Consider the following 16,956-nt stretch of genomic DNA (forward strand, 5'->3'; position numbering starts at 1 on the left):
TCAATGACTTGATCAATTTTATATATTGTACAAATTTTCACAAATATTTTCACATAGTGCATGACAAAATATTAGTGAAACATTATGCCATCTTGAAGAGTCTTGGATAATAATTTTTTTTAATTTATCAAAGAAAAATTATCTTTGATATAAGAAATGCCCTAAGTATTTGTTTTTGACATCTTGAGATAAAGTGGCTGTTTGTCGAACTATTGGATCTTCGACATTTTGTTGAATATTCTCAGCCTACTCATTTTGATACCTCATTGAAGTTTTAATGACAATATATTACTCAAATTATGGTAATTTTTTTTCCTTCTCGGATCATTGTGGTCAGAGAGTTTGTCATATTTGACGATTCAAAAATATTATATGATCCATGAATTTTTTTTATTTAATTTTCACCTTCACAATTTCAAAATTAAACAAAGAAGTTTTTTCTTTTCTAAAACTGATCAACTTTACAAAGTTTTAAAGTTGAATAAAGATTCTTTTTATCTTTTCTACAATTATATATAACAACTGTCAAGAACTGCTTCTCCAGAACTTCTTTTTTTTATAGACATACATACTTTAATAGAGTACGCAACTCCTTCCAACAGGCTCCAATATATATAAGCAAAAATACTTATCATAATCAAATATTGTTTTTGACAAACTCATATTCAACCATTTCTCTTTTTACTTTTCTTCTTTTATTTTTTTTAATTTGTTGAACTCTCTCAGCTAAATGGACTAAATCAGAAATATGCACATTGAACAATTTTCGATGCATATAAAAGCCAAGACCTTTGATGGCTATTTTGACGATCAAGCTTTCAGGGATCGACACATAAGATCGATTGCGAGCATTTTTTAATCGAATTATATAGACATCTATCGATTCTCCATCGCCTCATTTTATTGCAAGCAAATTTGTCAACGAGACATTCAACTCTGCCCTATGAAATTGAGCATAAAAAGCATTTTCTAATTGTGCCCACATCAAAATCGAACTGGGTCTCAGATTTGAAAACCAAATGAAAGCATTTTTTGTTAATGAAGAAGGAAAAAATTTCATTCTCAGGTTTTCATTATTTGCCAAATTTTCTAATTCGACCATGTAACGAGCTATATGCTCAACAGTTGACTCTCCAGCCTCTCCTACAAATTTTGTAATTATTTTGAGATTTTTTACACCCATTGACACTTCTGTCATTTGTACTACAGCAGAAAAAGAAGAAATAAAATATGGTCGATGCATGAGACCTACATTGATACCCATTCTATTGAGGACATCCTCGACAATCTTTGTCACCTGGTAATGATATCCACCCTGTGTGTGAAGTCTATTCAAAACTTCATCAGTATTTTGATCTCGTCAAACGAGATAAGGGATATTTTCTTCCCATTCGGGATTGTTAACTACATTATCCTTATTTTTCTGGTTTACTACTAAATCTTGGGGGATAGGTGGTCCCTTATCATAATCGACAATTCGAAAAATTCTCTCGACTTGTTTAACCAGTCGATCATATTTTAACTCATTGTCAGTCAACCAGGATAGAATTTAGAATATTAGTCATCTGGTGAGTTAACATGTTGAATAAATCATGATGGATTTTATCAATATATTATCGAAACTCAGCCATTAATCCTAAATTATTCGACGAAGAGCCCATTTGGTAATCTCGACTAATGTCAGGATATGAAAAAGAAGGTTGGTTAGAAATTGTACCTGGTACATTACCAAATCTGACTGAAAATATGTAACTGCTCACAGGAGGCGTACAACCATGAGGAAGGCCAAATAGAGGCCAACCTGCGGTTACTTGCGGTTGATTCTATACTGGGGTGATCTTAAGGCGTACCACCAGCACTTACACCAATAACTATAACATTCTCCCTAGAATTATACTCTTTATGTGGAATCAAATTTGCAGAAATTTGTGTATCAATTATTGGGACATCATTACTTATTTTTGCATTGCCATTTGAAACTTCTTTAGACATGGTAACAATTCTACCACTTCTTAATCGCATGTACCAACTATCAACACTGTATGTACAATGCACCAGTGGAAAATGAAAAATTTTGACACAATTAAATTTTAAAATTGTCCCACTGGGCGTGCCAATTTGTTTTGTCAATTTTTAGCAAATCGAGAGTGGTTCGATATCTAATGGTCTGGGAGCGAAACCTACTCCTCTTTGCGAGTACTAGTTTTATTTGCATCAAAATTCATGCCTTTGACAATGACGAAGAAGAAAGAACTAAGTTTTGGAGAAATTCGAAATGAACAATAAAATATAAAAGATTTGAATAAAAAGCAAGTAAAATTACAGAAAGAAAAAATGTTTGGAAAAGTAAAAGGCAAATTAAAAGGTAAATGCTGAAAATGATAAAAGTTGCTAAATTTTAAAGGAATCGAAATGACATTGCAAAGAAGATAAATTGCATGAAAAGAAAGTGACAGGGAATTTAAATGAAAAGTAAATACATGAAAGGAATCATTCAAAGAAAAAGACTCTTGACTGACTCAGAAAGTCGTTAGAAATGTGAGTGAGTGTGAGTGTTTTCTCCGAAAAGATTTCAACCCTTTCTTCATCTACGTCTTGTCAATTTATAGGCCAATCCGTCCAATTATTTGCTGATACGTTATTCTGGTAGTTAGCTTTGTTAAATAATTGTTTGCGCACTTTAGAGATTGAAATTTTGCCTTTGATTCAGTTTTCTGACTACCGTCTTTGTCATTATTTCCCACGTGCATCAATTTGTTCCCACTCTTTGTACAATGTGAATAACTGCCATCAATTATATTCCCTTATCACTCTTCTCTGATAAGACTTATCTATGTTCTTCGAAAAGTACTTATCGAGCCTTGACCTCGATGTCTCAAGACATGCTGACCTCTTCTTCGACATAGTTGATCTCCGTCGAGTCTGCCTCTTCGATTTCCATAGTTGAGTCAATAGACTAATAGAGAGTACCTAACGGAGTACCTAATTAGCTCCAATCCAAAGTTAATTGTAACATGTATTTGGAAGTTGATCAAAATATTATTTTAGCACTTGACAATGATCGAAGTCTAAACTTGTCGAATATTTGCTTGTCAAAGAATTCAATAACATTTTATCGAAAATATTATTTTTCGATATAACACTAATATGACTTATATATATTCTATTATATAAAAATCGGATTTTTGCACTTAATGATAAAACTGACGTGGCATATTTTTAAGAGTGTTTTCTGATTTATTTCTTTTAACTCATTAAATACAATTCATTACGTGAATTAATTATATCAGCTAATTGATTTGATTAGATATTTAAGTATCACACATTTTAATATTATGTATATCAATTAATTGAATATAATTGTTAGAGTATAATTAAGATAAATTAGATCAATAATTAGTATTATTCAACATATCTGAATATTCATTATAGGATATTACGTCTTTATTATTTCGATTCTCTTAGCACCTATAAATTCCTTTCTATATTGTATTATTCTACACAACTTGAATAAACACAAATGTTTTCTCTACTACTCTCTCCTACCTTTTCTAATAATAATAAATACAATTTAATTTAGTTAGAAATTTATTATTTTATAGTCTTTTATATATATATATATATATGACAGAATAAAATTCTAAAAATAATCTTTTTATCACTTTAGATATTTTAACTCTTATTTTTTTCTCTTTACGTGTAATTTTATTTTGCGTTAACTTTGTTTATTTAATGAGGAAATATACTCATGTTAATTCTATCATATAATAGTTTATTTTTTTCGGTTTAATTACTATTGGTCCCTATAGTTTCGCAAAATTTTTATTTAGATCCCTGTACTTTTTTCCTTTTAATTGAGTCCTTGCACCAAATTTTTTTTTAATTGGGTCCCTACACTTTATTTTCCTTTTAATTGAGTCCCTGTACCAATATTTTTTTTAGTTGTGTCCCTATAAAATTAAGTCAATTACTGCTAAGAGGGACCTAATTGAAAAAAATTTAGTGCAGGGACCCAATTAAACGGAAAAAAAGTATAGAGACCTAATTAAAAATTTTGCGAAACTATAAGGACTAACAGAGTAATTAATGCTTTTTTTCCTATGTATTTTGATTTGTATAGTTATTATTGATCTTGCTATTTTTATCTTCTTGAATTATTTTTTATTTTTTATGACTTGATAATTTAAATAAAGAAGCAAAGAAAGAAAAAAACGATGGCAAAAAATGGAGGCTAGAAGCCTAAAGCAGCAACATTATTTTTCAGCATTATTATTATTAATATGAACTTTATTATTTTTTTTCTAACATTCTTTAATATGACCTTCATTTTTTTTCTTTATTATTGTTAATGCTTTTATTATTTTCTTTTCTAATTATAAATCTCCTTATAATAATTCTTTGATAGAATATATTTTTGGCCTAATAGTTTTTTTTCCTATTTTTTGTCAAAATAATTTATATTAGGAGAAAAAAAGATACAAATTAAATTTTAAAATTCAAACTTAAATAAGAGGTGCAAGTGATAACTATTGAATTCATTTAGTATATTTAAACTCTTTGTATTATCGTCATTGAAAATTTCAAATATTATTATAAAATTTTAGATATTTTTTATTTTATTATTCTTAAATTATACATTATACTGTGTATTTGAAGAGTTTCATCTTTTTTGAAATAAGTGTGACATTATATATTTTTTTGGATACAAAGGGATAATGAAGTTGAAGTGAGTAACAAAATTGATTATATAATAAGATATAAATTTTTAGAATTTCTAGCACAATTGACAAACTTTTAGTTTCAAAATAAAATTTTACTCTATTTTTTAATCTTTTATTTGATTCTTTTTATAATTTTTTATTTTTTAATTAATTATGATTGTAATAATTTATTACAAATTTGTGTTTTGTAGAGAAAATTTAACAATCATAAAATACAGAAGACTTAATCAAAAAATTTAAAAAATATTGATTAATAACAAAATAAAAAATTATGAATTATACTTTAATTATGTTGTAAAATATAAATTGGGACTATTTAAAAGTTTTTTCCCATTAATATCAACTTAATTTATAATAAGGTAAAAGATAAAAATTATATATAACAATTTAATTTAATTATTTATACTACCAAAATTATTCTTTATTATATTCTATTTATTTTTATTCATTTGGTGATCTTTAATTATCTATTTTAAATAAAAATTTGAATTGATTGAATTAATTTTTTTAATTAGTAATATAATTATTGAATATTTGTTTTGCTCAGTAATATTTTTTAATTTGTTTAATCTGATTAATCATCTCTTTCATATTTTATGATAATTTAACTAATTAAAGTTAATAAATTTTAGTTATTTTAATTCTTGTAACTTTTTATTATAATAATGTATTTTAATTAGTGTATTAATATAATTTTAATATTTATATGTCATTAATAATAATAATAATCTCATTTTAAACTGACGTTTTATCTCCAAAATATATATATATATATATATATATATATATATATATAATTGTAGAAAATCTGCTATTTTTTTATACGATTATATTAGACATATTTATATTCAATTTATTTGATTGCTCAATTAGAATTAATTATCTTGAAAGATTAGATTAAGATTATGGTAGACTAATTATATTGTTATTAATTAATTATATTAAAAGTTTAATATTAATGGATTATCATTGTTTTATTACTTTTTATTTTTGATATTAATTTAGATATTTAAAAAGAAATTTATTTTTATTATTATTTTTTATTCTCTTATTCTATGTGTTTATTCCCATAAATCTTGCTAAATTAAACAAGGTACTATATATCTTCTTTTTATTTCTTTTTATATACACATAAATTTATTAAATTATTTTTCTTCCATCTAATAATTTTGTTTCTTTTCTATTTATATTTTTTCCTTCAATATTTTATTGGTTCTTATTTTTCTAAATTTTATTTTAATTTATGTATTTATTCTTATTACACTTAATATTTTTATTTATATGTAATATGCATTCTTATATATGTTATAGAAATATGATTTGATCCCATTAATTTGCCCTTTTTTTTGAAAAATCTAAAGTTAAAGCACAAAAATATATTTATAGATATTTTACTTTTTTAACTAAAAAATATAATTTTTTTGTCCTATTTGTTAAAATTCTAAGTTAAATATGAATATTAATTTTTGAAATAGAATAAATATATTTTAATTTTTTTGCATCTAAAAATAATATTCTATCAATGTTAGAGTTATTTAAATGCATAAGTAATAGTGAATATAGAATTATTTAGGATTGATAGAACTAAGTACATATTTTTATTGAAAATACGAATTTAAAAATATTATGTTCAATTCTCAATAGTCAACCTCTCATTGAATCATTGTATGTTCAAAAAATTTTTGAAAAAATGAAATAATTGTAGGTATATAATTTTTTGTAAAAATTTAATTAATTCAAGATATTTATTGTCAGTTAATTAAAAAAGTAAATTAAAATGATAATTTAATATTTCTATACTCTTATAATATTATTTATTTATTTTTCTAGCATTCTTTGTCATCCAATAATCATGTTAATATAATTTAATTCAATAATTTATTTATCATCATTTGATTGAATAAAAATTCTATTTTATCTGAAAATTTTAGGATTTTTCAACCTCAAGATCATCCATATTAAATCATTAAGAAATATAACTGAGAGCGCGGAAGCGTCCCTTTATTCGAGAGCGTGATTGAGATCAAAGAGCTTGGCTCTTATGGTTCTTTGATCTTTGTCAACTAAAACCATCTGTATCCCTGATAGGGCTGAATCACAACTCTACTGTGGGAAAAGAGTTACGGAAGTGAGTTTGAAGTGTTGGAGACCAAGATCCTGAAGTCATTATTTATATTTGAATGTGATACTCATTAAACCCTAAAACTCAAAAAAATAATATATATGGTTTTAATCTCATTTATCCAAATCAAAAGATGACAATAAATGAGATCACCGGTATATAAATCATTTAATGTGAAGTTGCTTAATTTACAATTATAATTAGGTGAATTCTATGGTGTAGAAAGGAAATTGTTTCTATATGTGTAGAAAGATAGGTGTCAATGTATTAGTAGTTTATGTTGATGGTTCTTGGATGGAAAAGAATTAATTAGAGTACATAATTGTTGATTCATTGGACCCACAAAAAAAAAAGAGAATGTGTGACATTATATCTGTGTCGTAGAGACAACTTATTAGGTTTTTTATTTTAATAAATTAAATAAATATTTTATTTATTAAAATAAATAATTTAAAAAATTATTACCATGTAGACGAGATACATGTATTTATAAATATAAAAATATATTTTATAAAAATAATAAAAATATTAATAATTTAAATTAGACTAAACTCTTAAAAATAGAACATTTCAATTAATATGGAAGGTGGACGATCTTAACCGTACTACTTCCATCCACCAGCGTTTTTTATTAGAATTTACACTAAATCAATTCAAATAATAATAAGGCGGGATTCGAATCTCCAACATTTGCTTAAGCAAACAAGTGAGCTAACCACTAAACCAAATTCATTAATTAGTTAGTTAAAACCGCCTATTTCTTCTATTATTTTGAAACTGCTCATCTTTTCTATTATTTGAAACTGCTTATCTTTCTTATTATTTGAAATATTCTATTTTTAAGAGTTTGATTTAATTTAAATTATTAATATTTTTTATTATTTTCAAAAATTATATTTTTATATTTACAAATACACATATCTTTATTAATTGTAATAAGGAAATACAAGTCCCATATTGTTTAGAATAGTGAACTTTGTGTTATGGTTTAGTCCCACATCGTCCAAGTTATGAAGGCTTTTCCTTCTGCTACTAGTATAAATAACTCATGTACCTTTTATTTATAAAATAGAGTTGAAGTTTATTTTTGAATATAAAATAAGCTGTGTGCTTATTTTTCTCTAGACTCTTTGAGAGTAAAAGGTGTATCCTTGGCTTGGCCAATCAAGGTGGGTTCATGGCTATTTTCACCATAGTGGGGTTGTTAACCTCGCCAAGATTGGTGGCCCAAGCGGACGTCCCAGCATCAGTTTGGCATCAGAGCAAGGTCGATTCTCGTGGCCTTCACCTTGCTTTAGTAGCATTTTATTTGATTTGTGGTGCAGGTTTTTGGCGTGGATTCGCTAATGGAATCTTTTGGTGTGGATTCGTCATGAGATCGTCTGCTGCCACGGATCTTGTAAAATTTTATCCGATTTGTGAGTGCGGGTCTTTGGTGTGGAGTCACCAATAGGATCTTTTGGTGTGGATTCATCAATGAGATCAATCAATCTTTTGGTGTGGATTCATCAATGAGATCGATTATCTGCTGTCACAAGTCTTTTCACGCAGGAGTTCTTTCAACCCAGGGAGAATGACGCAGGAGCAAGTAGGGTTAGTAGGTTAATTATATTAGTTAATTGTAATAAGGGAATACAAGTCCCATATTGTTTAGGATAGTGAACTTTGTGTTATGTTTTAGTCCCACATCGTCCAAGTTATGAAAGCTTTTCCTTCTGCTACTAGTATAAATAACTCATGTACCTTTTATTTATAAAATAGAGTTGAAGTTTATTTTTGAATATGAAATAAGCTGTGTGCTTATTTTCCTCTAGACTCTTTGAGAGTAAGAGGTGCATTCTTGGCTTGGCCAACCAAGGTGAGTTCATGGCTACTTTCACCATAGTGGGGTTGTTAACCTCGCCAAGATTGGTGGCCCAAGCTACGTCCCGGCGTCAAGTTTCAAAATAATAGAAGAAATAGGCGGTTTTAACTAACTAATTAATGAACTTGGTCTAGTGGTTAGCTCACTAGTTTGCTTAAGCAAGTGTTGGAGATTCGAATCCCGCCTTGTTATTATTTGAATTGATTTAGTGTAAAACGCCGGTGGATGGATGTAGTACGGTTAAGATCGTCCACCTTCCATATTAATTGAAATGTTCTATTTTTAAGAGTTTGGTCTAATTTAAATTATTAATATTTTTATTATTTTTATAAAATATATTTTTATATTTATAAATACATATATCTCGTCTACATAGTAATAATTTTTTAAATTATTTATTTTAATAAATAAAATATTTATTTAATTTATTAAAATAAAAAACCTAATAAGTTGTCTCTATGACACAGATATAATGTCACACACTCTCTTTTTTTTGTGGGTCCAATGAATCAACAATTGTGTACTCTAATTAATTCTTCCCCATCCAAGAGCCATCAACAAAAACTACTAATGCATTGACACCTATCCTTCTACACATGTAGAAACAATTTCCTTTCTACACCATAGAATCCACCTTATAATTAATATATGTATTGCTTATAAATATATTAAGAAATAATAATTTTCTAATAATCTTCCATTTGGGCTATATATATATATATTTTTGAGATAATCACATCCTATAAATTTTATGCGCATATCTGAATGTTATTTCTCTGATTTAATAATCTGGTTTGTCTCATATATAAGTTATGAAATTACCGCAATTTTTTATCACATTAGTGTCGCAACGAAACCACGATGATTGCGATACTAAAATACTCAACCACATAGATCAAATTTGGATGAGAAAATTCAGAAATTACATGCAAAAATGATTTTATGCATGCTTATTTCCAACTGGTCCAACTTGAATAAAAATACTATTTTATTCGGTGACAGACTCAAATAAAATTGCAAGGGCAATGCCCAGGCTCATAGCGACGGTGACTCAGTGATGAGTTTGTGGAAGAAGAAGAGAAGAACTTAACAGACTCACAATGAGAGAGAAAGAGAGAAGAATTTACCTAGAGAAAAGGGACTCAGCAGGAGAAAGGTGGTGACGGGCTCAACAGAGATAAGTAGCGATGGACCGATGGCGACATGAGCTGTGAAAGAAGATAGGAACTGTGAAGGAGTAGGTGACGATGGGCTCAGCAATGACGATGACGGGAGCTATGAAGATTTTTGTGAAGAAACCGAGAAAAAGAAGACTTTGGATGAGAATGATTGATTTTTCTTTCATGACTATAGAGTATGGATTAAAGTTGTGAATCATTGAATCTGTAGTATGAGTCAAATCCTAATTCCTAAAAAGTGTTTATATATATATATATATATATATATATATAAACCCGACTCGAGTCAATTTATTACCCTCCCCAATCTGGTATGGACGGGTCGGGTACTCCTGCCAAATCTAACCACATATTGATGCTCCATTTATTAAGGGGTTTATCATTAGTCGATAGATTGCTACACACACAAAGTGAGATTTTAACTCCTAATAATTGTTTAAACGGATGAATGAGATGATCACTCAACAATCTCAAATTGATTAAAACAAATACTAATTATTTTTAATATTAAAAATTTTAAAAATTTAATTTTAATTACAATTTTATAAAATATTTATAATAATAATTATTACATATATTTTATTTAATTTTTTAATAAACTTTTTAATATAATTTTATGTATTATCTCGTTCAAGTTACAAGAACGTACACTAGTTAAAATAAAAAGTAGATCGAATTCCTTGTTGGGACAGAAATTTAGAGAGAAATAAATAAAATATTAATGCTTAAAGTAGTTCCTAAAACAAATTAGGTATGAATAAATTTGGCGGTGAAAGATTCAATGCCAAGTTGTTCCTCTCATTAATTTCAGGTTGACAATATTAATTACATACGAACATGGAAAGTAAATTTTTTCGTGCAAGAATTTCCGAAAATTTCAGTATCGAATAATCCCCAATTGAAAATTCTTACTTGGTGGAAGATCCACCATCATTAAAATCACAACGCGCACGAACAACGACAAACGTGAGTAATAGGAACGAAAACAGCTGTTGGTCATTAGCAAAAAAAAAAGTATATATATTTTCCTCAAGGCTCGAGGGCATGGATCTAGTGGCTTTCTTTTTACAAGTGTCTGTAAAATGATTACATCCATATAAGTAGCATTGCTAAGTGCTCAAATAAGTATTGCCCCTTTCTAAAATCAGTAGCATTGGTAAGTGCTCAAGTTAGTGGAATCCAAAAACCCTGGCAGGGTAGATAACAGTGGGCGGATCAGAAATCTTTTCATCTGGGCCAAGATCATTCATAGGTGGCCGCTGTTTGTGGTGATTAGTCACTGATTGGTAAGCCATTGCCAATGCCAAAGCCTGCGAACAAGTGCACTTACAGGTTACAACACTAGTTAAGGAATTCAATGCACACTAATTAGCAAAATTCATAAATGTATATATTATACAAAGAGATAGAGAGAATAGACGTTGCTAAAACAGTGATTAGAATCACTGGCTTACAATATGATCACGGTTAGGGGGAGCATAAATGCCAGTGGTAACTGTGGTTCTTCTTTTGGTGCCGCCAAGTGGTGGCTTGGAGATATTAGTAAATCCTGTTGGTACTACTATGACTGGGAAACCAACAAGATTTCCTACACAAACTTTCTCCCAGTCAGTTGCATTGCCAATGAAAGCATCCACGGTTAATGACTCTCTTATTTCCTTGATTAGCCTTCCCCTTGCTCTTTGTGCCTGAATACAAAAATTGAAAAATCCAAATGGGCAGCACATTTTAGCTAAAAATAATGTGGATGATATGAATTGCTTGATATGGTGCAACACACATTAACCTGATTTTTCTGTCACATTCAGTAACATGATAAATAACTAATACTATATCAAAATGCTTAAGAAATTCAGTCAATCATCTTGTATTTCACTAGGTTTACCGTTTTTATTCTATCTTGAGGTAAGTAAATATGCGCATCTCTGGTTAAATTCAAGGGAACCAAATAAGAATACCTGCATGTAGTCCACAGCTGGAATTACGCGAGCGCGGCGCAGTTCAGTCGGCCACTGCTCTTGAGCTTCATACACATTATCCTGGCCTGAGCGTTGCCACTCATCAAAGTGAGCCAGCATGTCAACATCCATTGTGAAATTTAAGATGCCTTGAGCAGAATCAACTGTGTAATTCAGTTTAAAAGGGACCATCTTGACACCCTTTGACTCAAGAACATGGACAACCTATATATTAGTCACCAGAAAAAATAAAGGAGTAAGTTTAATGAATGATCCTAGCAACAATCAAAAGCTGCAAATGTTTTTCAGGCAATTAAGCCCACAAAGTTACTTCAACGACAAACCTCCATTTCAGCATCATCAAGATATCCAACTGTCAACTTTGTAATGTCAACATGGAATGGATCATCTAGGGAGCTAACTTTTGAGGAGTGATCATGAGGGTCTCTTCCCCGAATAATGTCCAATACAATGGCACAATCATCTGCAGATCTACAGAAAGGGCCTAGTTTATCCTAGTGAAAAGATTACATGTTAGTTTACAACATGCATAGCATCCTACCGCCAAAAGGACAGCATAGAATTTGGGTTTTACCAAGCTTTCTGATATACTCATCACACCAGTTCGACCTACTGTACCAAAAGTTGGGCGTAGTGCTGTTATTCCACAGCGAGCTGCGGGGTAGGTTATGGATCCTGCCGTTTCTGATCCAATTGCAAAAGGAACCAGACCTGTAATGCCATGAACAAAGTCTCAAGACATGAACATTACTGATAATTGACATGAAAAATAGAACAAATGGAACCAAAATGAAATCTTAAGCACATTATGAGAACTGTAATTAATAGCACAAACCTTATAATGAAAAGAACTTGCACAAAGGAAGAAATAAACTAACAATAAAGCAGTCATTCATGGACCATGGTGGAACAGTACCTGCTGAGGTGCTAGCTGCAGGACCAGCAGATGACCCTGTGGAAAATTCCTCTATATTCCATGGGTTCCTGGTTCTGCCACCAAACCAGATATCATCATATGCTAATGATCCAGAAACAAGCTTTGCAACAAGAACAGCCCCAGCAGATTTCAACCTGTGCTGAAAAAGTACTATTAACTAGTTACGGAGTTGTAGGTAACATTGCAGGTATTCAAGTGTAGATTTACACTTTGCCATGGACATTACCTCTTATAGACCCATGCTTCCATATCAATAACTTGATTTTTGAATGATTTTGAACCCCATGTTGTTTTGTACTCAGGAACTGCTATGATGTCCTTCAATCCATATGGAATTCCATGAAGAGGCCCTTCAACAATTTCAGATATGAAAAATACCAATCTCTCAATACTCCAGTGCTTAAACAACTTCTCAAAAAAAAAAAAGAATAAAATATCAAAGTGCTATTTTAATACTTATATGCTGCAACAACTACGCTTAAACAAAATGAAGCTCATGTCTATTACAACGTGACAACCAAACCTAAACTACTACAAATGATTTTGCTGAAATGGTAAATATCATGTTAAAGAACTTCATATGAATGGTAAGGTCTCCTCAATGATGCATTGGTTCATATCGATCTTTCTAATACTTGAAGTCTATTAGCTCATATATAAATGACAATTGATGACTAGTACCCAGATACACTCCTTGGCTGAGCAATTCATCAGCTTCTTTCGCTTGCTTGTGTGCCAATTCTTCGGTAAAAGTGATCACAGCCTCAAGAACAGGATTGTACCTGGTGTGCATTCCAGGCGACAAAGATAAGAAGGAAGACATAAGTTTCAACGCTATTGGAATTCTCCTGACACAACACAACACAACATACAACATAATTGCAACAGTTGCTAGAATTCCAGTACTACTTTCTCAATCTCCGCAAGAATATTTGTGTAAGCTCCTGAGAAGTTATTTGTTTAGTTTTGATGAGTGCACCTAATTCAAGAACCTGATTTGAAACATGGGGAAAGAAAATGCATTCATGAAATGGTAACACGCAGTAATGTTTATCTCATATATAATCGGTAAAATTAGTGGTCCCTAAGCAAAGGATCACTTACACTCATAAAGGCAATATCTTCTTCAGATTCAGGTCTCTGTATCTTAGAGATGGAAGGACATTTGAACTTTTTGCTTTCAGAATGTAATGGTTGATATTCCCAATCAGCATTGAAAATTAAAGGAGAAGGGTAATGCAACCCCCCATTTTCAGAAGCCACAAGTTTCCGATCCGCTACTATAATTGGAACATTGAACTCTTTCGCAGCCTTATCAATCTCCTCAACCTAAAAGGAACAGAACTAATCACCACCAACCTTTGAAGTAACATCAAACTCCCAAGTCAAACGAAACTATACCTGCTTGTCATTGAAGAAGTTGGCATCAAGCAAACCAAGGGAATGCCTTAGGCATGAGAGTTTACTACTTGTCTCTGAATGATGTGATTGATTCTTACTTCCCTGATTGATTACCCAAAACAAAAAGAGACATCTACATAAATATTAACGACTTCTAAAAGAAAACCCTTAATCTTGGCCACCAAAAACTTTGAAGGTTACTTTTATTTTCTCGTGTTAAGGGTAGGTGATTACAGTAAAGTTTTGTAACTGAAGAAAGTTACAAAATTCACAAATTAAAGACGGTGGTGGTTTACATTCATAATGAGTGTTTGGTGAGTTCTATTCAATCTTGGCAGAGCAGAGATGAAATGGACAAGCACCATAGCTGCACATATTGATAAGCAATAAAGAACTAACCTGAACTTTATCACAGAACATTTTGCACAATCTTTTTAAGGTTTTCACCTGTCGTTACATCGGTCAGGGAATACAACCATACAAGAAGGCATAGCTTAGTATTTCTTTTCTTACTTACTCACATGTTTTACATACATTCTAAGAGTTTGAAAGCATGGGATTATTTTGGGGGAAAAGGAAAGAACTAGGGTTTGTCAGCAACGGAATAATGCAAGTATACACAGGAAAACAGAATTGAATTCAACAAAAAGAAAGGGTATGAGAGTGTGAAAGAGTGAGAAAGGTATCATACCATGGTTGTGTGAGGAAGGGCGAGAATGGGAGGAGCGGAAACAAGAACATAGCACCAAAATGCTATTATTATGGCCACCGAAAAGTTGAAGGTGTGAGAACCGCCACTGGCACCGCTTCCACGTGTCGATGATGCAGGCGGTTGAACAGGACACATGTTCTTCCGCATGGCTTCTTTCTCTGAACTCTGATATCGTTCTCTCTCGGAATCCGAATCTTCTTTCCGCTAGTTTTCTTTTCTGTGTACTACTAGAATCTGATCTGCTCGGTGAATAAGTCAAACCTTGAAACTCAAACCATGTGTTCTCTTCCGCTGGTTCCATGATTAGTTAATTCAAACGAATAATAGATTGTAATTTTTTATGAGGAGCTAGCTGTACATGATGCGCAATTTTCACACATGAGGAGCTAGCATGTGTTTGAAAAGTCGTTGATGGCTTTATCACACATGAGATGGACTTGCTAAGCTATATTTGCATGCATCCCAGCGCCCATTCTCGTTTCAGGAAAATCTGTAACGATTTCAGCTCACATATAGCTCAACTCGAGGAGAACATTTGATAAGGTAAGTGTAAAAGTTAATATGAATAAATTATTCAACCATGTACCATGCATGTATGTCCTAAAATTCAGTCACTAAATCAATGACAGTATATAATATTTATTAAAATATAAAATATATATTAAAAATAAGTTAAAAATTATATATATTTATATATAAATATATTATAATTATTGAGTAAATAATTAAATTTATTTTTAAAAGATTATTTGTTTTTTAAATTGATTTTTAAAATATTTTTTTAAATTAAATTTGTTCTTCAAAAATTTAAAATTAATCACGTTAGTTCTTTTGTTACTCTTACTGTCACGATATCAAAGCTTATTGATGTATCACATTAAATAACACCACATTGACACAACATACACTTGATTGTCCTAATCGACTGCTAAAATAATAAGTTTATGAATTAAAAAATATCAAATGAATTCTAAATTGAAGGAAACTTTGAGATATTAAAATCCCTCAATTTAGAATTGATTTCATTTAATTTTATGAACTTATTATATTAGTTATCAATTAAGATTGCTAGATGTATATTATGGTTAATATAATGTCACTTAACTTATGTTAGCAAATTTTGTTGTCGTCAACAATACTAGTGACAATACTAGTGACAGAAAAACTAATGTAACTAATTAAAAATTTTTAAAGGATAAATTTAATTAAAGAAACCTATTAAGACCAATTTAAAATTTGAATGATATTCTAACGACGAATTTGACCATTTACTTTATAGCTATTTTTTGATATGTATATAGTATTTTATAAATCGAAATAGGTTACTTTTAAATTTTACAGAGCTAAAATTAAAAACGAATATTTATAAAGAAAAACTTAAAAATTCATTTAAACCAATATAAAAATTAGAGCATTCTAAAAGAAGTATTATTAATTAATCTTCAATTAATAAAAAAAATTATTAAAATAAATTTTTAATGTATTTATATTTATATTTAATGATGTTATCAACAATTGAATAATAAGTTCTAAAAAATATTAAAAGCAATATTATATAGCTTGATTTAAATATAAATTTGTCTAACCAAACAGAATGGTAAAACAAATTAATTCGACCCATTTAGATTCAGTCAGCCTAAACTCATAGTTATATAGAATCACCTGCTTATTATTTATTTGTTTATAGACTTTAAATTTTAAACTAGAACCATTTATGATAAATCTGACATACAGATTAAATGGTTTGATCTATTTATTTTTAATTAAATAAAAAGAATTAATTTTAGGCTGAGAAAAGAATTTTTGACAAATAAATAATACTTTTTCTCAAAAAAACCTTTAGTAAAGGTTTTTTTAGTTTGCATCGAATTAAGAAAAATAATAAAATTATTTAAGTGGACTACCAATTTAATTTGGTATTTTTTAAATTAATCAGATTTAATTTGTTTAGCTCAAAATTTAAACAGATTTAATTATATATATAAAATTCATCTTTTTAAACATATCAAAAAACTGACCTGATAGTTTTAATTCATTTTAAC

The 16,956-nt window shown here is 29.6% G+C and overlaps 1 protein-coding gene across 2 annotated transcripts; it reads right to left on the reverse strand.

The window, feature by feature from the left end:
* Positions 1-10,884: 10,884 nt before the first annotated feature.
* LOC112791029 (uncharacterized) lies at positions 10,885-15,503 on the reverse strand. Of its 2 annotated transcripts, XM_025833707.3 has the most exons (13): positions 14,894-15,206; positions 14,602-14,649; positions 14,203-14,304; positions 13,906-14,130; positions 13,711-13,793; positions 13,483-13,583; positions 13,028-13,151; positions 12,781-12,935; positions 12,439-12,575; positions 12,188-12,358; positions 11,844-12,068; positions 11,340-11,573; positions 10,885-11,195 (listed from the first exon to the last, which is right to left on the reverse strand). In XM_025833707.3, the coding sequence occupies exons 1-13, from the start codon at positions 15,059-15,061 to the stop codon at positions 11,055-11,057; spliced, it is 1,914 nt and encodes a 637-aa protein (XP_025689492.1). In that variant the 5' UTR covers positions 15,062-15,206; the 3' UTR covers positions 10,885-11,054. The 2 variants fall into 2 exon arrangements, with proteins under 2 accessions (XP_025689492.1, XP_025689493.1); XM_025833708.3 differs by lacking the exon at positions 14,602-14,649 and having other exon boundaries at positions 14,894-15,503.
* Between the last annotated feature and the right edge of the window lie 1,453 nt (positions 15,504-16,956).

This window comes from Arachis hypogaea, chromosome 3, assembly GCF_003086295.3.
Source record: "Arachis hypogaea cultivar Tifrunner chromosome 3, arahy.Tifrunner.gnm2.J5K5, whole genome shotgun sequence".
Classification (NCBI taxonomy): domain Eukaryota; kingdom Viridiplantae; phylum Streptophyta; class Magnoliopsida; order Fabales; family Fabaceae; genus Arachis; species Arachis hypogaea.

Excerpts from the sequence above, each read along its gene's own strand:
- LOC112791029 (XM_025833707.3), bottom strand. The coding sequence starts at position 15,061 with ATGCGGAAGAACATGTGTCCTGTTCAACCGCCTGCATCATCGACACGT. Across the intron at positions 14,650-14,893 it reads CCCTTCCTCACACAACCATG|GTGAAAACCTTAAAAAGATT; the intron begins GTATGATACCTT and ends ATGTAACGACAG. Across the intron at positions 13,152-13,482 it reads CAGCCAAGGAGTGTATCTGG|GGCCTCTTCATGGAATTCCA; the intron begins GTACTAGTCATC and ends AAATTGTTGAAG.